The 26,877-nt window shown below is 36.1% G+C and overlaps 1 protein-coding gene across 1 annotated transcript in view; it reads left to right on the forward strand.

Annotated features, from left to right (window-relative positions):
- Window positions 1-26,877, forward strand: part of LOC118745625 (protein pangolin, isoforms A/H/I/S-like) — a gene marked incomplete at its 3' end in the record, with an annotated part of 680,824 nt that overhangs the window by 125,707 nt on the left and 528,240 nt on the right. The window contains 2 exon segments of the mRNA XM_036479157.1: window positions 7,915-8,694; window positions 9,950-10,271. Coding sequence (XP_036335050.1) covers window positions 10,095-10,271 — 177 coding nt within the window.

A 26,877-nucleotide genomic window follows, 5' to 3' on the forward strand; every position in this document is an offset into this window, starting at 1 on the left:
TTGTGAGCCACCCCTAAAGAATGCTGAGCGCTCTCTGAGCACATGTGTGTTTCACATACGAAGAGCGCCAGCTGAGCAATGCACACAGTCCTACTTATTGAATCGTTTGAATGGGCTAGTATGCCGACCAGCGTTGCCAAATTGACGATTTCGTCGTCATTTTGACGTGTTTTTAGCTCAATGACGATTTGATGATTTTTCCCCCGTAATGACGATTTTTTATTTTAGTTTTTCCACCAAATTACATATGTACATATGTATGTAAAAAATTTGTTGCAGGAAAACGTAATCCATAATACAACCATGCATTCATCTACTTTTGTTCTACGACCGTGCTTTTAGTTATATTAAATTTGTTCTAGAATTGTAACCAAATAGTTAATTTGCACTACTGACACTGATTTGAAAGAGACAGAGAGTAGGAGAGGGAATTTGTTCAGACAAAATTATCTATCAGTTAGTATATGCTAATGTTACACTAAGGGTCTTCACATCCATTGTGGTAGTTTTGGTAAATTGCTGGTTGACACTCGGTAATTTTATCAACTGTGAACATCATTTTCAGTTTTCTTTTGTTAGCCTGGTAAACTGTGTTTATCAAGAGCGGATTTGTAGCTTTTTTCCTAAACAAATTAATTGTAACAGAAAATTTAAATAAATTTACTTACTCATATGCGTTATGCCTTTCGGCAGCGCGCGGATTTAAAATTGAATAAATATCGAACAGCTGATTGCAGTTTACCAACTACCAGATAAATTATCAAGCTTCCTTCACGATAATTCGGAACACCGATAATGAAATAATTTTACACAAACAAAATACATTGGGAAAAATTACCGAACACCGAATACCAAGCTCGGTGTGAGGACCCCTACTTTAAAACTGGATCAAAATCTTCAAAAACTTCAAACCAGTGGAGTTCAACTATTTAAAAGCAGTTGTGTTTTAGATTGTAATTTTGAATTGTCGTTAACAATTGCGAATCCACTTTTCCAATGTTGGTTCCATTTGGTTTTGTAATGTGCTGCCATACTTATTGTGCCGTATGCATAAAACCTAAGCAAATGCTTTTTCTTGAAATGTCAGACCTTTTACTCAATTTGTTCAAATAAATCATGGAAATCATTGCTCCGCACCGCTGTTCGTATATGGGTGAAACACGCATGCATGTGGTCACAGAGCGCTCAGTAATGCAGTCTGCACACGGGTCGTATAGCTTTAGACGCGTATTAGATGCTACATGCGAAAGTTGTACGCTTTGATGCCGCACACGTGCATTTCAATGGAATTGGAATTCGGCAAAGCAAGCTAGCTGCAAATCGCTTGGCGTACAGCAGTGTTGGTAGCTAGGGGTACGTACGCTTAGAAAAGAGAAAGAAGAAGTTTGTTTACAATTTTCCGTGTGCGTGCATGCATTTCATAAAAAAAACGACAAATCAATAAAATTCGTGCAAATAATAGAAAAATAACTGAAAATTAATTAAAGAAATACTAATTTGTTATCACTTAACATTTGTTGTCTGATACTTTGACGCTTTGAAGTTGCTTCGTGTGCAGATCTTGAGGCGTAGAGGAATCGTTCCTGCATAAAAAATTTTATACGCGTCTAAAGCTATACGAACCGTGTGCAGACTGCCTAAAAGCCTGATTATGGCAACTTAACTTAACTTAACGGAACGTAGAACTTAGAGAATCAAAATGAAACAGATTTCGATGTGGCATTAAGTTACGTTAAGTTTCGGCTGTTCAATTATAAGCAACACCCATCTAACAGAATTTTTAAGAGAGAACCGTAAGTTACGTTAAGTTGCCATAATCAGACCATAAGTCTGCGTTCAAACACGGAAACTCGAGTTGCTTATTATTGGCGATTTCTCTTTTGGTGCTGCCCCTTTGCACTCACACACAGAAACTCTTTTGTACGCAATTGATGTTGTCAGCTGTGAGCCGCCAACTTAAATTACTCAGACGAACGAGAGCACAAAGTGTGTTTCCCGAGGACGGGCGACTCGGTACCCGTCCCCTTTCCTCGTTGCTCTCTCCCGTACAAGCTTCGAGTTTCCGCAACAAACTTTTCGTGTCTGAAATCGACTAAGCTAGCGATGGGCATAATGTGTACATACGGGTAAAATGCCCAAACGTGCAAACCGCGGGCAAATGTGCAAACCGGCGGGTATATGAGGTGAGGTAATTATGCGCGAATTGCATCTATATGTGTGATCGGAATGAGAGAACAAGTATATGTGAGTACTCACGAATGTGAGACCCCATGGCTGCCAACTTTCCTAAAAGCACCAAAACTTGGGACAAATCAAAACATAAAAAATTTTGTTTCAGTAAAATTTAATATGCATCTATACTACAGTAGTGATCGCTCCAAGGTATAAGTATTGTTGTATTTATCAAAAACCAAAATAAATAGTAACGCACTAATAACGATTTTAAACTTTTAAAAAACCAATTGAATTTTCACTTTAATTCAATCAAGATATATATTTTATTTGAAACAATGCATTTATTCACATATGTATGTTCATACTTATGTGTATAAAAAGATTTTCGTATCCAGAATAAAATGCACTAAATAAGCACTGAGCATGGTGGGAAAGGTATTCTAGTAGTATTATATAGTTGTCGAATATTTTTTGGTGTCTTCGGCTCAGCTGACATGAAAAAAGCCGCATGTGTGCATATCTATATATTTTTGATGATTTAAAGATTTTAATTTTTAACGATGCAAAGTGAAGTGTATGTATATACCTACATATATACTGCTGCTATTAATTATAAACTCAAAGTAATTTAAAATGCAACGCAAAAATTTTAAAACAAATTGGTGGATTTACAGTCTCATAAAATTATAAGTCCGAAAGTAAAGACTTAAAAATTACATAGTATGTTATACCGTTAATACGCACCGAAAACACAGAAGTCACAGTTGTATTTTTTTAATTCCTTTTTCTATGCTAGACAACAACAAAATCTTTAAACAAAGCTAGTACAAACGCTAGTAGTGGTAGTTAAACAAACGAAGACGACATTCTTATCACCAATATTTATACTTAATTTAATGCCACAAAATCCCAACACTGGTTATAAAACCTCATAACTAAGTCCCAATTTTGTTTTTGTTAAAAAACTGATGGTTTTTTATAAACATATGATCTCTATCTTTATCAAATAAAGTTTAACTGCTAAATTATAAAAGAAACTTTTTTTCATAAGAGTTTAGAGAATTTAAATGATTTAGCAGGATTCTAGCGATTTTTGTTTATTAATCTGGCGGAACGGCAGAAACAGAAATGGCAACACTGGTGGTGAGTACCGACCAGCGTTGCCGCTTTGGTAATTTTTTACCAAAACTGGTAATTTTTTTCTTTTTAGGAGGAGTTTGGTAATTTGGTAATTTTTTTCTCAATTTGGTAATTTTTTTAACGTAAGTCTTTTCTTTTAAGTATTTATTACTAACTTATTACATATAAAAATGTATAACTTTGAACCTTCTGACAATTGCTCAAAACAAAAAAATTTGCTTATGTACTTAAGATAGCCAAACATTGAAAGGGCTCTTTAATGTAACAATTTGCCTTGACAACTCAGAACTTTTATTATGAGTTTGCAATACAGCAGGAAACCACCCATTTTTCCCAATATGGCGGCTCGATCACAGCCCCTACAGTCCCACAAATCTGGGTTTTGGATCATTTTTACCTGCCGGAACCAATGGTGAAAGAAAATAATTTCACGGGACTAATTAAAAGTTTGCAATTAAGTACGAATGTGACCCACTTATAAAATAGTAAAAGTAGATTTAACGTTTAACGATACATTTGCTGGTTTCATGTTTTGGTTTTAAGTTATGTAAAATAAATTATGTAAAAGACTGTATGTTACAGCCCATTTCCACCAAACGCTTAACTACAGTTAAGAGTTTAGATATTTTCAACAAGAGGTGATCTGCAATGTTTATTTATTCGGTTTTGTTATTTTCCTTTCATTTGCTTGTACCTAATATGAGCAACTACCTCCTTCGAGTTGTAATCTGCTTTTTTCCAATAGGCATAAACTGCAGTAGAAATGAACTATTAAACACCTTTTAAATGTTTATAAATCTATGAGCGATTTTTTTCTTTTATGTTTTAGGGCCGATTGTCCAATGTCTGATTAGTACAAATCAGAGGTAGAAGCTCCGGTTAAATACATTGAACAACCGGCCATTAAAAATATTTGTGAATTGTTATAGTCGGAACACATTGAAAAGGACAACCACAGCTGTAAATTGTTCGTCTTCGTTATCTAAACGCTAAGTCGATGGTGATATGAATTTTTTGAACGCGGCAGCGACATTATGCATTTTTATGAGTTTGTCATAAAAGAATGGGAAGAACTAATTTTTCGGTCGAAAAATATAAATAGATCTAAGCTGGCCACAATCCCAGACGTGGTGTATTATCTACATACGTCGAAAAATAATTTCCAATTTGTTTAGAATATTATTCTCATAAAAATTTGGTAATTTTGTTCTGAGTTTGGTAATTTTTTTAGAGGTTTGGTAAAAAATTAAAATCTTTGTGGCAACACTGGTACCGACTTGCTTGCGCGCCTATTAGCTGTTTTGTAATTCACTTTTGCATTGTCAGCGTTCAGTTGGTAGTGTTGTTCCGGATCGACCTTGTACTCGATACCTGTACTCTTTAAAAATATTGAAGAAAAGTATCGATGCCACAAATGTATCGGAGAGAAGTACTCGATACTTTCTCATATCGAACTCACTGTAAGTACTTATGTCATGTGAAGAAAAACAGAATCGGTACGAGTACTCTCCGACCAAAACTTACCGAAAAAGTAGCCACAAGTCTGTATCTTGCAAAATTTTAATAATTGACTAGTACGGGAAAGCAGGAATTGACACTTTCTTTATTAGCCAACTTAAAGTGGTGCAAAACCAACAACAGCATGATTCATATATTGTTAGAACCGTAATTCAGAATTTTTGGAAAAGCAAATAATACTTTAATCGCGTATTCGATACCCACCTAAGTACTTGCGGGAAGGATTCGAGTACAAAAAGTACTCAGTACTTGAAGAAAGTATCGAGTAATTACTTATAGTTACTCGCATCGGAACAACACTATCAGTTGGTCGCACATTTTCAAAGGTAGGGGTTGGTCTTGCGCAGATAATTTTTCGTTAAAAATTTGCTTGGAAAAAAAGGACAATCATGTGCAAAACAACCTTTTTATATGACGGTTTTCTACCGACTGAGCCTAGTAGTAGCGCTCGGCTCTCTTCCCTGCAAAAATCATGGGACCATGTAGTCTATTTGTGGTAAATTGGAGTACTTATAAAAGTGTTCCTCTGTCATGCTGTAGAGGACCAACTCGTGTCTCTGCGCCAGCTTATTGTTTGTTATCCGATCCCTGCTCGTGTTTTAACGAAATGTGATTGAAGTTGAGCATTTGAAAGCACATTTGCATGTCTGGCTGTAGCTGAACGTGTAGAGATGCTCGCTGTTAGTTCTTAGCTCCCAGCATGTTCGGGTTCGAATGCCGTCAGAGGCAACATGTAATTTTAATTTATCTCTTGGTTTTTATTAATTTCGAAAAAGCATTTGAGAAGTGAAGAACAAAAGCGTGTACAAACGAAAAAATATAACAGCAATGCCATTGTTAATATGTTGGAGTAGTTTTGTGCTACTCTGATGTAATGCAGGGATGGAGTATATGGTCCTGCCCTAGGACATCGCAATGTTAATTGGACCATATTTTTTATATGAATTGTGGTTAATTTTGGAGTCCTCCTTGGTCCTTAGGGAGTGCTCTTTACACGCATGCATGGAGTAGTCGCGATTTTTGCAGGGTTATTTACGAACACATGCGCAAGCAAGATCATTACCACGTTATTGTTCGCCAGTATGAATTAGCACATACTATTTTTTACATATGTATAATCAATTTAAGCTTTATTGATTTATTAATACAAAAAATTAAATTGGTCGGCATTTCGTGATGTTGAATTATTTTTAATAAATAGACTACAAATATAGTTAGAAATTGTTCCTCTATAAACAAAGAGGTGAATATAATAGCCTTTGGCAATATATATTGCATAAAATGGGTTAATACACGTACACGGCAGCGTTGCAGTTTTGGTCCGATTGGACCAAAATTGGTAGCTTCATTCTCCTTTGGTAGTTTGGTTGGTTTGATGAAGCTTTTGGTAGGCAAAAATGTTTTGAAAATTCAATCGAACTTAGCATTAAGATTTGTTCACTTACTTTGCATTTATATGTTGAAAATATTTCTTTCATTTTGCTCACACGTATAAGTTTTCTTTGTTTTTTCTAAATTTTACTAAGGGCATGTGTGAACCGGTAAAAAAGTTCGCGTCGAGTAAATTTTTGACAACTATGAGATGAATAAAATTTCAGTAGCACATGAGGCTAGTGAAATTTTTGACAAATGCATAGAAAATTTTGACATTCGCAAAGATTGTTGATGTGTGTAATTTTTCGTTAAATAAGAGCTTAAATAGATGAATTGCAATCAACGTTGGTCGATGTTTTCTTAAAATATTCATTTCACTTCAATTTGTAATATTTTATTTCAAATAAATCTGCGGTTATCAAAAATTTACTGCTGTCAAAAAATATTTAATTTCACACAACAGATCGGCAAAACTGTCTCACCATAGTAAAAATATTATTCAACGGCTTTCCCCATAGAACTTTGTTACCGATTCACACACGCCCTAAGCACAAAATTTTCTACAAACAAAAATTCACTTCCCAAAGTTATTATCGATCATCTGTTGAAATTGAACGAAAAATTGCCTATCGTCTTGAAAGAAAAATTTGTGATAGGCAATTTGTAAAGAGTGAGTGTATTGGTAAAAATAAGGGTGAGAGTATGCAAATTGAAACAAGGTTTGGAATTATGTTTTATTGACATGCATAAAATGTCTGATTTTGTTTTTTTTTAACATTAAAAATGTTTGATATGAATTGCATTAAACTCAAAGGTAATCACATTTTTACAAAAGGTTTTTTACGCAATACGCTAATTTGCTGCAGAAATGCAACATTGCGTCAATAGTGCTACAAAAATGAAGTTAACCTTACGAAATTTGAAAATTTTTTAAACAGTTATTTTGCTTATTGTAAAGCAAACTAATTCCAAATTTTTCACAGCTTGTTTGCATATGACCCTTGCAGTCTTGAAATTTGCACGTCATTCGTTTATCCAGCCAAACTGGCTATGCCCCTATTGGTCCAAGTTCACATTTTTTGGAGAAACGTGTTGAGCCGGACGTTTCTTCTTTGCGCTTTGTGCGGTTGATTATGTGATATTTACATAACTATTCTGCTATAGCTATTCTGAATTCAGCAGAGTTGAGGATTTTACTAATACGCCCCTTTTCAGCAATTATTCTTCGATATAAAAGCCGTGAATTACGCATAGTATTATCAAGGGAATTATAAAATATATACCAACGTTTACTACGTAGTTTAATTTTGTAGTGGCCCATAACAGAGTCCAAAAGGTAGACACTACCCATATGTCGGTGGAATTCACGTAAATCTAAATATTTTGGTAGACGTCTTCAAATATAATAAATTTTATAATTCCGGGGGAAAAATAGCAATTTTTTTTTGGTGATGCAGTCTAATGTAATGGAAGCTATCGCCGCAATTTTTCACGCATTTCTGCGCACAAAGCTAATACTTTCGCAGCCGTAGTTCATTTATTAAAGAACTTTGGCCTACAGTTATTGAAACAGTAATTAAAAAAAATTTAGATCGATAAATGTTGTAACATTCGTAAAAATTTTTTGCATTCATTTTCATTCTTAACGATACATTAATAAAATTCTTTCGCTTTCATTCTTTATGTGGCTTTCGCTTCTTTTTACAGTTGCACTTGAACCGAAGTCGGTGTAAAGAAGCCGGACGCGCAGGCTCGCAGCCACCAAACTACCAAGCGCTCAAATAACAAACGTAAGCACACACTAAGGTGCGGGCGCAGGCGCAATCGCAGACGGCAAGCACGCCAAGTGCAGAAAAATCATCATAGCGTGTGCACGCATGTGAAGACATACATATCAGCCACAGATAGGCCCCCAACATACAACGTGCAAACTTCACATTACAGAAACTAGCGGCAGTCGTTAGCCGCAGATCGCGCAAAAGAATAGTGGGCGCGCTGCCACAAGACGTGCGTTTGCGCAATGCGAAGCAAAGAAAAAGTAGGTGCGTGAGCCAACAACTACAGCGACGAAGACGGCGACAACGACATCGTTATGCGCGCCGAAACAAGTACCAGAATCGACGAAGAAATCAACGCCACCACGGCAGAGGCGGCAAGAGACACAACTTCCACAAATAAATCAAACGGAAATCACATACAAATCATAAAAGAGCGAAAAAATAAACAAATAAATAAACAAGAAGAATTCTTAAGAAGATACGAAATTAGCAAGCAAGCAATGCATAGAAGTCGACATTGCGCGTCGGTTTCGAGGTGATAATGACGTGATGATAATGTTGAGCATACGATAATCCTGGTGGCGATTATAAGGCTGATTGCTGACTTGAAGACCATAACGATGCTGACGATAATGTTGCTAATGAGGCTGTACTGATATACATTCAAAGTCAAGCGCAGCCGGTTAAGGAGATACATAAATACATATAGGTAAATAAGTATATTCATAAATATGTGTGTTTGGCTGTTTGTGCATACCGCGTGGAATTCGGTGTGAAGGTACGGGAACATTCAAACAAACAATCAGGTACCCAGCTATGGATGGGTATCCTCATGTACACTCATATCTATGCATAAAGTCTAATAGTGCTCGGCTGCATTCGGCTGCACGGCGAACGTAAGAGCGCGCCAGACGACTAGTGAGAGCGAATGAATTTAACGACACAAAGTTGCCGCCATTGTTTTGTGTTCTACGGAGAAAAAATATTTATTTGTGCACAAACGGCGACACGAGAGTGTTGGTGAAATAAACGAAAGCGACAAAAACAAACAAAACAGAAAGCGACAAAAACAGCAAATGCGGAGATAAAATAAAAAATTTCAAGCAAATGCAAATACAAAACAAACAAACACAAAATAAGAAACAAAAAATACAAAAACATAATTAAAGCAATGAAAAATTAATAAATTTGTTAAGTGTAATAAAAACGTTAATGAAAAAATGTGATTTTAAAATTAAGTAATATTTAGCAACAGTAGCTACATACATATAGCAAACAGATATGTATGTTTTTGTGTTGTAAATTATAGTCACTTGTATATAAACAAATACGCGATAACAACAGTACCAGCACCTAAATATACATAAACGACAAGAGTCTAAAAAACAAATATACCAAGCCACGCTAACAAATATTGAATTTAATCGAAGAAAATGAAAAAAATTAGCAATTAAAGTAAAAAAAAATAAGTCCGTATTAAAAAAAAAACAGACAAATGGCACTAAAAATAAAAACAAAAATACAACTAGAAATCAACACATTAAAAAAATGAAAATGTTTGTACAATTTAGTCGGCATAGCTGCAATATTCAAAAATGTATCTACAGACACATATACTTAAATATGTATATACCATTACATGTAATTAAAAAGAATAAACAAAAAACGAAGCACTGAAGCACCACAGCATTTAAATTGCATACTCGTTCGTATACCGAAACTCATTCATCTACAACAAAAACAAAACTAAATACAAAAAAAAGCCCAGCCAGCGCTAAGTAAAAAACTATTTTCATAGGATGATTGATACAAGTTAATTTCTACTGTATACATAAACAAATAAACCAACTTATGCATGTTAATGTTTGAATTCTTGTGTTGACTTGAAACAAATATGTGTACATACATACATATGTACGTGTATGTATTTATTATACATATGTATATGTTATATACAAATACAGTGAAACAATCAGCGTGGTTAAATCGCTATTGAAAAATCCAAATCAAAATAAAAACCCCAAAATCCAAAATCGCTGAACAAAAGCTGAAACAACAAAAAAATCAAAATTTAAACACAAAATATAACAACATTTACAATTAATCATAATGCCACACAATAGCCATAGTTCACATTCTCGACATGGTGGTTCATCCAGCGACGATTTGGGCAGCACCGATGAGGTGAAAATTTTTAAAGATGAAGGCGATCGCGAAGAGGAAAAAATATCATCGGAAAATTTGCTTGAGGAAAAGTCGAGTCTCATTGACTTAACGGAGAGTGAGGTAAGTTTTAAATTATTTCAAATTATTTATTATTAAGAAAGAACCATTAGTACATTATGTATAATGGATTTAGCTGTAAACGCATACTATGTGTGTATACATATCGTCGCTTGGCGCGTAATACCACGTATGATGTGGCACAGAAAAATGTTTGCCTATTCCACAAATTTAATGGAAATAATTATAGTAGAAGCTCAGAAGCTGGTAAGTTCAATTAGAAATCCATTCAAATGTTTTGGAGCAAATACGTTTTTTTGCTATCTTGTGATACGTTCGGACTACCTTATACGTGGTATCGCATTTAGCTGATACGAGGTATTGCGCGCCAAGGGACGATATGTAGTATATCTACCTCTGCAATATCGACAAAACTGAAAATTCAAAAAATAAAAACCCTAACTACTATTAAATGGCTCGTGTCTTAAATTCTTGTATAATTCATGTCTAATCCTAACTACTTAGTTTAGCGATCCTTACAACTTACGTTAGTAAGGATTGGATATGGATTAGATACGGGTTAGAGACATGAGCCACTTAACAGTGGTAAGGGTTTTCATTTTTTGAATTTTGAATTGTGTCGTTATTGCAGAGGACCTTAGATATGGACACACATATTTATTAATAAAGTTTATCCATCAAAAGTCGCGCTTAGCTCTAGTTAAGTGTATACTCGGAGGGCGCACAAGCCCATTGTGAAGCCCAGGATAGGTTTACCCCAGACCTTTCTTTACATATCAATAAACTATGCTGATTTTTTTGTGAATCCACGTAGACCTTCTAACGCCGTTTTCACTAAGTTTTCGAATAAGCGCGGAACACTTGCATAAGACCGGCTGCGTGCAGGAATCCAGTAGAAATGATATAAAATTAAAATTTCCAATTAGTTAATTCGTGAGACCATATATAAGAGCCCCAAATCATTTGCTGGGATGTGTTAATTTGGTAAGCGCGTCCAGCTGGTGGATGAGAGAGAATCATGTAAGTGTATTCAAAAAGGCTTGAAAAGTACTCCATAATGTCAACGTAAAAGCTTTCGTTATTTTTCGCCATCATAGTGTTTTGCCTAGTACTCGTGTAACTATCCGCCTGAAAATTTCTTCGATGGCCTTTTACAAGCGAATTAAATTCCATTAGACCCACGGAAGGCACTTTTACTCGACACAGTCATAGACTTTAGTTCTGTTCATCTTGACTAATTCGCGAAACTTGGTTTCCATAGATATTTTTAAAGTCGGTTTGAATAATCGTTACCCGACTGCCACCAGATAGTCAATTGTTCATGGTAAATTTTCATCCAATAAGCGTCAACTCGCTACTTTGGTCTCGATATTACGTTGAAAGTAATTATTTATAGGCAGATATAATAGAAATCATAATTTGTTTCCAATTTCCTCAAATAATCCTTATTGCGAAATATTTCAACAAATTCGAAATTTTTACTAAAACCAGCTGTTAAGATTCACTAAATCGCATGCCAAGATGTTCGCCCAAGGGTTAAGGATATCCGCTAGGTCAGCTCTTTGTTATCTTTCTTATCAGCTCATTCGTTGCTGCTGGTCCCTCACTGCTATGTTCTAGTATGTATGTGCATATGTACATATGTATTCTTATGTTCTATGTACGTATGTAGCAATATGTATGTATTTGCAAATAAGTATAAGGGATGTTAAAATGTACATATGGATTTATATACCTGCAAAGTGAACCGATCTGCGGCAAAATAAGAAACGTTAGCAAATATGTATATGGGTCAATTTCAAAAAAAACGTACACAACGTGTTTTTTTTTGCTTATTTTTAAAGTTTTTTCAATTCGTCTGTAAGAGTGGCCAATTTATGTAGAAATTGATGAAGAATCCGGTGGTACCTTTAGGCTCTCAAAAAAATCAATATTTTTGGATTTTTTTTTAGGTTTTCTATGATTTCTGTCTTGAGCGTCACACACCAAATATGTATAAAAAATCGCTAAAAATGCAAAAATATTTGAAATTCAAGCTTACTACGATGTTCTTTTGTTTTTCAAGATTGACTTTTGCGAAAATCACCTTTTCGATTATAAACACAAAATCACGATTCACCTTGATTTTTTTTTTTTTAATTGACTAGTTATTTAAAAATTTTAAGATGAAAATATGTAAATTTTTGTTAAAAAAAGACTTGAACTAAGAGGTTACTTGGAAAGTAATAGGCTTGTAACAATGTATTTAAAAAAAACTGCAATTATAAGCGTTTTAAGGAAAAAAAACTAAGTGTGACGCTCAAGACATTTTGTGACGATCAAGAGATTTTGTTGCACGTAAACAAGAAATAATGCCAAATTTAAAGTTTAACGAAAACAAGTTTATTTTTTACAAAAAGTAAATAAAAGAAAACAAAATTTCTTCAAAAAACAAAAATTTTCATACAAAACTAAACATGTACATATTCTTTGATGTCTTTAACAGAAATGGAAAAAAGGAAGTAATTCTTGAAGAAACTTATACACATATGTAAATATTTGACGTTTTGTTGTTTTACTCTTGAAAATTAAAAAATAAAATCAAAATTAAGCATTTTAAGCTATGAAGCAATATGTATCAAAAGTGACGCTCATGAAATTTTTGCCTATTTTGGTTTTTTTCCGTAGGCAATTTATTTCCCAAATTCACAAATTATAAAAAAATTAGTTGAAACCATGTAAACAATGATTGTCAACTTAAATTTTTTACATTTAATATATTCACTTTTAAAAAAATTAGCGTGACGCTCATGACATTTTATCGCGCCCTTACCATGGTGTTCACAAAAACTACGCAAATGCACACCTTTTTTAATAGATTTTTTTTTCGCTTTTTCACTTTTTTAATATTTAAAGTTTGTACTTTCCTTACGTAGTTTACTTTATTTAAATGCAAACTCAAAACTGGTAATATTACTTGATTTATAAAAAAGTGACGCTCAATACAAATTGTGGGGACAACCTTTCTTCGCAACGCCAAATTCGCACTAATTAATTTTTGACAACTATAACAAATCAAAACAAGAGAAACAAAAGAAACCCAATAATTCGAAAACAGTTATTAAATGTTACATATTTACTTTTTTTCTTGATTTTATTTTATTTTGTTTACTAAAAATTTTAACGGGGGACACATGCTTTTGTATGAAAGGAGTCAGAGGGAGAAACAAAACACCATTCTAAACAAACAAAAAAACAAACATACAAATTTGAGAATTACGTTTTTTTGTTACATATTCCTCGATGATCACTCTCACATTTTTGTTTTTTTTTTGATATTTTTTTTTTACCTAAAATAGTAGTGTAAAGTGCAGGGACACAAAAATTGTGTTTTTTTTTAAATTGACCCATATATGTATGACAAATGTAAGTAGGTTTAAGAGACAAATGAATTACTGTTTTTAGAAATAAAGTTTACTGTTCATATTGAAGTCAAGGTATATATTTGCTCTTCGCTTAGTTTCTGCAAGGTGGCAAAAAGGCTTGTCATCTCAAATCATTGGTGACCTCGACGTGATAATTCACGTTCAACTCGTCGAATAATATTGAATTTCATCCATTCAACTTTATTTAATTTGAATAATCAATTCAACATGCCTTCTGAAGATGCAGCTTCTGAGGATAGCCAAGTTGGGCCGGAATCGCTCAACAAAAAGAGGACCGTTTCCCTTTTGAAGCAACTAAAGGACATCAACCAGCAGTTATCAGCAGACTCGCTAAAAACCTAGACGAGGTAGATATATCGATGCATTTGGAGTGGGTTGAGCGCCTTCAAATCAGCTTTGATGGCGCTCAGTACAGTCTTGAGGCCGAAGAACCCAATGTACTGGCAAATGAAGTTAGCTGGGCGTTCGCAAAGGTGCACATGGACGTCAAGGGGAAGTTAACACGTGAGCTCAATCAGCGTAAAGCCTGCAATTACCACTCATCAACAGCACGGCCATTCGCACTCGATGATGCATCTCCTTCTCTTATCATCTCACAACACAACAGGCTTCCCGAGTTTAAAATTCCTCGTTTTGATGGTGCTTACACTGATTGGCCAGATTTCATCGCGATATTCAACTCTGTGATCAACAGCTGCACTGAATTAAGCAAAATAGAAAAGTTCCAACACTTACGTGCGAACTTGCTACGCTTGATACTTGGAGCCAAGCGAGACAAATTACGATAAAGCACTGGATCTTCTCAAGAACCGCTTCGGCAATAAAATGCTTAATTTCCAATCACATATTAAAGAAATCTTCGCGCTAAAGGCTGTAGAGATTGGCTCCGCTACAAGTCTTCGGTCGATCAGCGACAAGGTAAATGTACACCTGCGCTCTCTTCATACAATGGCAACGGGGGAGCAGCTCCTCGATGGGCTCCTAATACACCTCATTTCGAATAAGCTTGACACTAAAACGCGGATAAAATGGGAGGAAGGTGCCGCACGCTGGAGAATGTAGAAACTCAGGTACCGACAGAAAAATCCTCTTCCTCGACAGGTAAACGTGTACCCACCGGTAACAGCAACTCGCGCCATTCACTCGTAGTTTCGTCAAGCTCATGCTTATTTTGTGGCTCTGTTGGGCATTTGGTATACAACTGGACCCAATTCGGAAATTTATCACCTGCTTCACGGTACAAGGAAGCAAAACGTCTACAATTGTGCCTGAATTGCCTACGTCAGGGGCACACGTTAAACAAGTGTAAGTCAGGTCATTGTCGGCAGTGCTTTTCGAAGCACCATTCGCTGCTCCACATGCCTGTGCCTGAGCAGTCCGCATCAGGAAGCCATCGCAACAACACAGATGTGGCCAGCACTCAATCACTGTCGACAAGAACACAACAAGTAGCTACTGCTGCGTCTTCTGAAAATTTCGTACTACTGGCAACAGCAATCATCCTCGTAAAAAACCGCACGGGTTGTTTCATCCCATGTCGAGCACTTCTAGACTCAGGTTCTCAGGTCAACTTTGTTACCGGGCGCCTTACAAAAAAACTGCGTCTGGAGACAAAAAAGGTAAGCACATTCATTTCTGGGGTTGGGGAATCTAATTTCATAGCCGAAAGGGCTGTTGATATCATCACAAAATCACACAGCGATGATTACGTTCTCTCGTTTGAAGCCATCGTCACCAACACTATCACCGATCCTCAGCCCAATTTCGATCTCAACACAGATTCATGGAACATTCCGAATAATATTAAGCTTGCAGACCCACTCTTTTTCAAGTCACAACGTATTGACGTCTTGTTGGGAGCATCGTTATTTTTTGATCTAATGGGCAGCCGATAATGCCGAGCGAGTCAATACAACTGATTTTAGCGGTGCCTGCACCTGAATTCCTAACTCCCTAACTGTCAACACCTCACGTGGACTGCCGTGTGACTCTTCTTTGCTGAATCTGCGATTCCCACGATTTTGGACTGCAGGTGTTCGTTGTTGCTGGCAAGCGCTTCCGTTGTTATGGCTCCGTTACCTAAGCTGCAGCTGCGCTTTTTATTTTTACTGATGTAGTTGTTTGCGCTGCGCTTACGGATTTTGTTCAGTTGTTGTGTTGCCTACTGCATTATGTTATTTTGCTTTATTATTGTGGCTGCCTACTGCGGTATGTTAACTTATATCGGCCAAATTAGGTTGGCCAATAACTTACCTATACTACAAAAAACAAGATTAGGATGGGTCGCTTCTGGTGGAGGACTTCACTTCCATAAGTCATCCTCCTTGGTTGCAGTTCGCTCAGACTTAGACGAAGAAGAATCAGGTTTAACTGATCTCATTAAGCAGTTTTGGGAAGTTGAAGCCTGTTCAGCTCCACCCACACAAATGCAAGAGGAAATTGATTGCGAGCTTCATTTCCAACAAAATCATATTCGACTCGATTCTGGGGAATATGCTGTGCGGCTTCCATTAAAGCAAAACGTCCAAGCTCTTGGTGATTCGTACTTACTAGCCAAGCAGCGCTTCATGAGTTTGGAACGAAGGCTGCAGGACAAACAAGACGTTAAAAAACAGTATTCGTCCTTCATGAAGGAATACGCCCAACTCAAGCAACTGCCTCCTGCGAACCTGGAGCCAACAACTCGTGCATTCTTCCTGTCCCATCATTGTATCCACAAGACGGATAGCACAACAACAAAGTTGAGAGTTGTTTTTGATGGCTCCGCAAAATCAACATCTGGTTATTCTTTAAATGACGTGCTTATGGTTGGTCCAACGATTCAGCCAAAGCTCTTCTTTACACTTTTGGGTTTTCGCCTTTTCAAGGTGGCTTTGACGGGTGACATCTGTAAGATGTATTGTGGAGCCTGACAATTACTTACAATGTATTTTGTGGCGGGATGACCCTGAAGGAGATCTAAAGGTATACACGCTAGACACAGTCACGTATGGTACCAGGCCTGCTGCATTTCTAGCGACTCGTGCCATGCATCAATTGGCAATAGATGAAGAAGCAGATTTTCCTCTTGGCTCGCTTATCGTGCGTAGAAACTTTTATGCCGACGACCTCATCACTGGTGCAGACTCCGTGGAAGAAGTCGTGGAAATTCAGCGTCAGACAGCACAGTTGCTTCGTAGAGGTAATTTTCTACTTCGAAAATGCTGCTCTAATGCTACCTGATTCTGATTGTGAGCCACTTTTGCAGTTTCACGATGGTAAGCATGTTACAAAAACTCTTGGCTTAGTCTGGGATCCTAAAACAGACGACTTCATATTTTCGTTCGTACTCGCTCCCCTGAGAAATAACAATCACGTAACTAAGCTTATCGCATTGTCATTAATTTCTGGATTTTACGATCCACTAGGACTCATCGCTCCAGTTATAACTCAGGCAAAATCTTCATTCAAAACATGTGGAAACAATATATACTTTGGGATGAAAGTTTACCACAGCACTTACATACGGTTTGGACTCAATTCTGTGCTGAACTGGAATTGGTATCTAACTTCCAGTTTCCGCGATTTGTATTAATGCCAAATTCTTATTTATAGCTCCATGGATTTGCGATGCTAGTTTAGCCGCTTATGGTGCATGCGTATATGCACGAGCACAGCATAATGACGTAGCCAAGACTCACTTGTTGTGCGCAAAATCTCGAGTAGCGCCACTTAAGACTCTCTCTGTGCCGAAGGTTGAGTTGTGCGCGGCATTATTACCAGCAGAGCTATTAGAAGCTGTAAAGCACGCACAAGAATTTAACTGTGCCATCCACTGTTGGTCGGATTCAACAGTTGTTTTATCGTGGCTACGAGAAGAATCTTCCAACTTTAACATATTTGTTTCAAACAGGGTAAGCCGTATACAAACACTAAGTCACGGAATGGTTTGGCATCATGTCCCGACCGCTATGAATCCAGCTGACGCTCTGGAAGAACGGCCCCTCTTTTCTACTCGGTAATCAAACAGGTTGGCCCACAGCGCCTGGCTTGCTCACCGAGTTACCAGAACGACGACGCATCGCTTTAGCCGCGACAACGCACCTTGAAGACATTTCACTTCACTGCAAGTATTTAAATACATTCAGCACGATGCAGCGAGTATTTGCTTATGTCTCAAGATTTGGATTAAGAAAAGATCCCAAAAGGCATAGACCATCAGGCGCGCTCACGCCTCAAGATATCAAAGTTGGAACTCAACTTTTATTGCGCCTCATTCAACAGATTTATTTCCCCAAGGAATTTAAGGCATTAAAGGTTGGAAAAACTATTGAATCATCAGTACAATGTATTCACTTAATCCGTTCATGGACGAATTTGGGCTCATAAGGGTTGGTGGTCGCCTAGAAAATTCTATGCTAGACTATGATGCACGTCACCCGATAATTTTGCCAAAGAGACATCCGATTACAATTGCAATAATTCAACACTATCATGAAAAATTCATGCACGCTGGACCGTAAGGTTTAACAGCTTCAATAAGATTGCAATTTTGGCCAATTGGTGGGCGAAAGACAGTTAGCAGTGTCGTAAATAAATGTTTAAGGTGCTTTCGTCTTAAACCCAAAATCGTCGAACACATCATGGGTGATATGCCTCAGCATAGAGTACTGCCGGGAAAAACATTTTCTACAACAGGCATCGACTTCTGCGGGCCTTTCTGTTACAAATCTGAAGTACGAAACAGAGGTCCAATCAAGTGCTACGTTTGTGTTTTTACTTGCTTTGCAACAAAGGTCATCCACTTAAAATTGGTATGTGACTTATCTACAGCATCTTTTATAGCTTCTCTCAAGAGATTCATTTCAACGCGTGGAAGGCCGAGCGTAATTTGGTCAGATAATGCCACAAACTTTGTTGGGGCTAGAAATGAGCTAGCTGAGCTAAAAAACTTATTTTGGTCTACCCCTCACATTCAAGCCGTTCAAAGACAATGTGTTGATGATGGCATTGAATGGCGATTTATTCCCCCGCGATCCCCCCATTTTGGAAGTCTATGGGAAGCTGCGGTGAAAGCTGCAAATACTCATTTTCGTCGAGTTGTCGGACTCTCAACGCTCACATTCGAAGAGTTACGCACTCTGGTTTGCCAAGTATGCGCCATAATTAATTCACGACCGCTCTGTCCAATTTCAGAAAATCCTGATGATGTGGAAGTATTGACACCAGGGCATTTCTTAACTGGAGGGCCATTCACCAGTTTTGCAGAGCCAGACGTTACGCATCTGGATATTAGTCGACTAGATCGATGGTAGCGTTTGTCCTCTATGCAGCAAACATTTTGGAGAAAATGGAGCACAAATTACCTCACGATACTGCAAGAGCGAAACAAGTGGCGTGCAAGTGTACCAAATACTCAGCAAGGGGATGGTATTATTCCACCATTAAAATGGCAACTAGGTCGCATAGTGGATATAATTTTTGGCAGTGACAAAATAGCTAGAGTCGCACTTATTCGTACGGCCAGTGGAATCGTAAAGCGAGCCGTAAACAAGATCGCACTCCTACCTATTGACAGTGTTGAAGGTTTGAACCTTCAACGGGGGAGGATGTTAAAATTCACTAAATCGCATGCCAATGCACCCAATGGTTAAGGATATCCGCTAGGTCAGCTCTTTGTTATCTTTCTTATCAGCTCATTCGTTGCTGCTGGTTCCTCATTGCTGTGTTCTAGCATGTATGTGCATATGTACATATGTATTCTTATGTTCTATGTACGTATGTAGCATATGTATGTATTTGCAAATAAGTATAAGAGATGTTAAAATGTACATATGGATTTATATACCTACAAAGTGAACCGATCTGCGGTAAAATAAGAAACGTTAGCAAATATGTATATATGTATGACAAATGTAAGTAGGTTTAAGAGACAAATGAATTACTGTTTTTAGAAATAAAGTTTACTGTTCATATTGAAGTGAAGGCATATGCTCTTCGCTTAGTGTCTGCAAGGTGGCAAAAAGGCTTGTCATCTCAAATCACCAGCCTTGTGTTTCGATAAAACATGCCTATAAAACAATGAATTTGCGTGGCAGGTGATTTAGGTTTGGTTAGGTTGAAGTGGCTGCCAGGCCCAGAGGACGCCAGCATACTTAGTCCCAATCAGGGCCATTGTGATACCACATGGATCCAAAAACCCCTACTCCTTAAATCATTTCGTGGAGTCTACGAACCTTAGCAACTGGCGTATTCCAAACTTAGCAGTTGTGCTTAGATCCTCTGGAAAGCCTATGTATAAATTAAACTAACCGAAGTTAAGTTTATTAAACAATTTTATTTTATTCGGCAGCAAGCCGTGTTGCTTATGCAAACTCAAATGAGGACTAACTGCAATTTTTGTTTTCACTTAATTCTATACCTCACGAATCTTCATTGTCACGTTGATTTAACAGGTGCGATGCCTTGGCCTTGGTGGAGGGTGTCGGGTGTCCACATTTGTAGTCAGCAATTTCGCGGATGCGCGTGCAAGCATTGGAATGCAGGTGCATTGCATCAGCGTGAGAAATAATTTTTGGGGTTTTGAATGTTAGCTACGTTAACTTAAACCTAGGAATCTCTGCTTTTTCCTGCCTAGTGCAGAGCAATCGCAGAGTAAGTGCCCGATTGTTTCAGGCTCTTCTTCGTCGTGGCAGCTGCTGCAGTAGTCATTGTGACTTACTCAGTGGTGTTCTACATGCCCCTATCAGGATATTTCCTGGCCAGAGACATGTCGCCCATATTGAGCGTAAGAATTTCTCTCGATCTCCGTATATTCCATTTCGGCCATGTAAGCTTCGTTAAAGTTTGATTATGGTAACTTAACTTAACGTAATGGAAAGTAGAACTTAGAGAATCAAAATGAAACAGATTTCGACGTGGCATTAAGTTACGTCAAGTTTCGGCTTTTTAATTATAAGCAACACCCATTTAACAGAATTTTTAAGAGAGAGCCGTAAGTTACGTTAAGTTACCATAATCTGACCATTACAGTTTTCAGTGCGCTCCCTTTCCCTTAGTAAGAGGTTGCAGGAAATAGGTGGCATACCCATTCTCTTCCAGGCTGGTGAAAGTGGAGAGGAAGTACCCCCTCTTGCAAGCTCGTCTGCCTTCTCATTTCCTGGTATGTCACTGTGCCCCGGTACCCATACCAAGTGCAAAGCGAACTACTCCGCTATCACGTTAAGTGATTTGCGACAGTTGGAAACTGTTAATTAATAGACAAGTCAAGCGCCATAAGGGCCGCCTGGTTGTCTGAGAATATATGTATTTTAGTAGTTAGTTTTATTCTGTCAACGGTTTCTTGTATGATTGCCAGTTCTCCTCGAGAGACACTACAGTGGTCAGGTAGGCGGAATGTTCGATGTATTCCCTCTTGTTCCGATTAGACGCCTCCTCCTACCCTATTTGCTAGTTTGGAGCGGTCCGTGTAGAATATTATGGCATCTTCAGATCCCGTACCTCCTTCGGTCCATAATTCTCTGCTAGATAAAGTTACGCTATAGCCTTAATTGAAAGTCAGAATGGTATACAGTAGTCCGTTGTGCTCGGTAGTTGTCGGTTGATAAGAACTGTAGTGTGACCACACCGAACTGCTTTCTAGCTTCTAAGCTCCTGTAGTCTTAGGGTTGTATTCGCAGCGTATTGCCTTCCCATAATATCCATGAGTTTGATATTTAGAATCGTATTCATTGCCATAGTAGGTGTTGTTCGGAGAGCACCACTTTTTCCTCCACTTTTTGTAATTTAATACTCTTTACTTACTGGTACTGGCCACCATTTCACTACCCCGTAGAGAACTACTGCACTTGAATCGGATTAAACCCCATTTTTGGCCGATTGCTGTCCTACAGCTATTTATATAGGGCAACGGAAGATTAATTTTTTATCTAGGAATATCCCCAGGTATTTCGAGGATTAGCTTAGTTCTAGCGTGGTCTGTGCCAGGCTTGGTGTTATCAATGGAGGATTTTGTACTTTCCTGTGAACAGTACAAGTTCTGTTTTGCTTGGGTTTACACCTAACCCATTAGTTTTTGTCCAACTCTCGTCTTCCTTCAGTTTTACCTGCATAATGTAACATAGTGTCTATGGAAATTTACCACTTACTGTTAGAGCAAGATCATTCGCATACGAACATGGTCAACGAAATCCCCGCCAGCTCCGACCGATTCCGAGGCCGTTATCGCGTCAGGCATGATGTAGTTAAAAGCGCCTTATATATCCAGGAAGGCTGCTAGCGTATATTTTTTGATGTCTCCTGATCTTTCTATATGGGACACTATTTCATGTAGCGCCGTTTCTGTAGTTATACCTTTCGTATGCATGTTGTGTGGTCATCAACCGACTCTCTGATATAGACCTCGACCAGTCTCTCCATTACCTTCAATGACGACAAGGTGATGGGTCTGCAATCTTTAGGGTTGTTATGGGACACCTTCGCTGCCTTGGGGATGAACACCCTCCACCTTCTAGGAATATAATTAAGAGCTAATACTCCCTTAATTATTGCGTGTAGCCAGTGAAGACAATTGTATGAATCTGTAGATAATTATAGAACAAAAATACACTTTGTACGGTTTTTGGGAATTCCACTTCGTTTTTGTTTTTTTGGTATTATAAGAATATTGCAGTTTTTGAGAGAAAAATTCGCAACTCGCGACCCGTTTGATGAAATTTGATGAACTTTTTTTTGAGAGTTGCTGAAACTTTTCCCTTTACAATAGAAAGATTTGCAGAATAAAATTTGCAAAACAATTAATTCTTTAATAACAATAATTTAAACAATTGCAACAATTTTTTTTTTTTTTTTTTTTTAAATTTTTAATTTTTTTAAAAAAAAAAAATTAAAAAAAAAAAATTTCTAAAAAAAAAAAAAATGTTTTTGTACGAGAATATAGCTTATTTCTATATAATTACATCATGCCGTCAATTATAAAATGTTACAAAGTGAGGAGAACAGTATAATTTAAAAAAAAAAAAATAAATAAAAGTGATATGGAAATTATTCATAATAATAATATAAAATGATGAAAGTAAAAGTAAAAAGTAAAAAATAGAACAAAATAAAAAAGTTTATAAAAGTAAAATCTCACACCTGACTGTTAAAGTTGAAATCTGCAAGAAGTAGCTGTCTGACTTCAGTTTTGAAACATTGCAAGTTTCTTGCATTTTTAACTTCCTCTGGAAGTTTATTAAATAATTTTACACCATAGTGTCTTAAAGATTTAGCACACCTTTCAGTTCTAAATATACGTGGTTTAATATTTGTTCTGACTCTAAGTGCATATTCCGGAGTTGGCTCTTCTGATATGGTCAGATTATGTTTAATTAAATTATTTTTGATTTTATAAAATGTGATTAAGGTTTGTAATATGGAATATTTGCGAATATTCAACTTATCATGATACAAAAGCACACTGGATGTCATTCGTGGCAAATTCAAAATGTTTTTAATTATTTTATTTTGTATTCTTTGTATCTCATTCATAAGTTGTTCCATGCAGACATTCCATATTGGATTTAAGTAATTAATATGTGACATGAAAAGAGAATTATATAGAAGCCATAGTTGTTTTTTAGGAATCAATTTCCGATTTCTATAAATTACAAAGTTTAAAGGTATCAATTTCATCTTAAGCCTGTGTATATGTTCTCGCCAATTAAGATTAGCATCAAACCATATGCCTAAGTATTTTAAAGTTTCAACTCTTGAAATAAGGCTACCATCTACATGTATTCCATCCAGATCGCTCATAGATGGAATGTTTTTATAATTATTAAATAGAATAAAGTTAGTTTTCGAGAGATTCATTTTCAACAAATTTCTTTCAAACCATCCAGAAATTATCTTTAGATCCTCTTGCATATTTGTTAAAAGTTCTTCAAGAGTGTCAGTCACATACAAAAAGGTTCCATCATCAGCATAAAACTGTGGTGTTCCTTTCAATTCTAGTTTAAATATATTATTTATGTATATTAAAAATAATGTAGCTGCTAATTTAGATCCTTGAGGAACACCAGTTTTAATGGTTTTAATTGAGCTCTTAAATTCTTTAATTTGAACAAATTGCTTTCTGTCGATTAAAAAGCTTTCAAAAAGTTTTATAGCAGTGCCAGTTACTCCCAACTCCCTGAGTTTTTGTAACATAATGTGAATATTAACTGAGTCAAAGGCTTTACTTAGGTCGATTGCCAGCATAGCAACATATTTTTTTTTGTCTAAGTTTTCATACAAAAATTCTGTGAAACTGATACAGGCAGACATAGTGCTGGAGTTTTCAGTAAAACCAAACTGATTATCGCTAATTATATCGTTAGTCTTAATAAATGTTTTTAATCGGTTTAAAAGAATGCTTTCAAACACCTTATCAACCGTACTTAGTTTTGTTATAGGTCTATAATTTGTACAAACCTCTTTACTTCCGCTTTTGTGGATTGGGACAACTGAACCAATTTTTAATACCTCTGGATATTGTCCACTACTAAAGCACTCATTAATAAAATATGATAGCGGGCCAGATAGTTCCGCTTTATATTTCTGTATTAGTTTGGCAGAAATTCCATCTGGACCATTGGCCGACTTTGGATTAAGGCTGCTTATAGCATGTCTTACTTCCTCAGTGTCGCACTGATCCAAAACAAATGGATGTAAGAGTCTAGTTACCGGCTCAGGGGAGTACTGAAAGTGGTCTGGCGTATCTATAATGTTTATGAAATAATCATTGAAAACTTCAGCTATCTCAACAGGATTTGTAACTTCGTTATCGTTATCTACTATTTTTGCAATATTTGAAAAATTGGTATTATTTTGCCCATATACCAGCTGATTTAAGACTTTCCACGTTTTTGTGCTAGACCCAATGTTTTCTTCGATTCGACTCCCATAAAACTCTTTTCGTGCATTGTTAATTTTATTTCTCAACCTTATCTTGAAATTTCTATATTTGTTTTCAAAGTACAAGTTGTTGATATATTTCCTTTTCAATTTATAAAATTTATTTTTCTCTCTAATTAAAGATAAGATTTCGTCATTCATCCACGGCTTCTTGACATTTTTATTTATTTTTTTAATACGTTTGGTGCAATCTTCAATACTAGCACATAGATGTGTATGAAATTCGGAAAAGTTCGATTGGTTAAGTATATTATTCATGTATTTGTTTTCATCAAAACGGGAATAATCAAAAACTTGTATTTCGTTTTTTAAATGCTCAATATTCTGTATATTGTTATTAACTGTTAAAGCTAGGAGTCTATGATCAGATATATCATTATCATCTAACGATAAAGTATATGTGTATTCAACTAAATCGGTTAGAACATGATCAATGATAGTTTTGTAATCATTTCCTCTTCTAGTGTAGTATATTTCTTTGTTTAAATTATTTAGAAAGAGAAATCCTTTGTTTAGTACTGTACCTACGTAATCAATAACTTCCATGTTTGAGTTTAATAAGTTTAAGTTGAAATCTCCAAGTATGATAGATCTCTTGTATTTTAAAATATCAGTTTCTAATTTATCAATGAATGAACCAACATCGGATGCACAGAATCTATAAACACACGAGATGCGCATATTGGCTTTCATTAACTTTACAGTCAAGAAGCTACTTCCTTCATATTCTATTTTACTTACTAGAGAAGATGGGATCGTTTTGTGCACAAAAATCGCACATCCTCCTGCTCTATTTGAGGAACGGTTTGCAAAATAAGCATTATAATCTCTCAGATTGAAATACCTATTCTCATTTTCATAAATCCAGATTTCGCTTACTGCAATTACATGAATGATTTTACCCTCGGTTGCATTCTGATGGATTATCATATCTAACTCATCCATTTTATTTCTCATACTCTGTATATTTAAGTACAAAATATTTATATATTTATTATTGTTTTTGAAAATTAATTTGTTTACATTGTGCTTCACCTCAACATTAGATGCTGCATTGTTTATTAAGTTATTTACATCCATGGATAACTAAAATATATGTACTTAAATGTATTTAGATTAATTAATCTAGCTTTTTTAAATCTTCTAGCTCCATAATTTGTATCACCGGGGTGTCATCATCTTTTCTTACAAGTATTTTTGCATCCTTTACCCACACGTATTTGTAGCTCTTTTTGTATGCTGCATTTTTAGCCTTTTTCATCAAATCGCTCAGTTCTTTTTCCATCAGCTGATGGAAGTTTATATTTTTCCCCTTCATGTCTACGTTTGGAAGAATTTTCTTCAAATCTATATGCGAACCTTTCTTCCTAAACTCAAAGCATTTTGCTTTCAACTCATTACTGCTCATTTTGACGATTAATGGGTGTGTTTTAAATTTTTTATTTTCATTTTGATATACATCCTCGATGCTATCAATATTAATATTTGCATTAACTTGTGCAGCAATTTCCATTACTACAGACTTCAAATTCACATCTTTTATTTGTGGTATATTAGTTATTATTATGTTGTTTTTATTTCTTTCTTGTTTTATTTCCATTACATTTCGTTCTAATGTTTTCATTTTGATTTTGACACCTTCGCCGTTTGTTTTAAGTTCCTTCAACTCTTTTTTTATTTGTTTGTTTTCTTCTGTTAAGCGATCGATCTCTTTTTTGAGCGCATCAAAGCTATCACTAATGTGTTCTTGCGATTCTCTTATTTTCTTCATCGCTCGCTCTTGCACTTTAAACTCTTTGTTTAAATTGTCAATAATCCCCGTTAAGTTCACTGAAGAAGATTCATTGTCGCTTGTGTCGCTCGATGTTGAGAGACGCTCTTTTTTGTTATGCTTTTTATTTGTTCTTGTTTTTGGTGGCATTTTCAACTTTGTTTCGCAATACTAATTATAGACAAAATTTATGTATGTTTTATGCGTTTGTTTGCTATGATCAAAATCAAAAGCACAATTTACTTTTTAAACAAGTTCACTTATTTATTTTAGTTTTTCTAGTTTTAAATATTTTAGCGGGTTTTATACACTTTTAATTGAATTTATTTAACTGAGCTCGAACTTTTACATCCTCTCACTTTGACAGCATGATTTGGAAAGCGTTGAGAAAATAGCTATTTTCATTTAAGCTTGTGTGAGTGATAGCATTTTTATGTTAATTAATGAATAATTATGCAAGTACGTACATTGTTTAACGTATAAATGCTATCATTCACACAAGCTGAAATGCAAATAGCTATTTACTCAAAGCTTAAAG

Source organism: Rhagoletis pomonella, unplaced genomic scaffold (assembly GCF_013731165.1).
Source record: "Rhagoletis pomonella isolate Grant_MI unplaced genomic scaffold, Rhpom_1.0 Rhpom_scaffold_00009, whole genome shotgun sequence".
Taxonomy (NCBI): Eukaryota; Metazoa; Arthropoda; class Insecta; order Diptera; family Tephritidae; genus Rhagoletis; species Rhagoletis pomonella.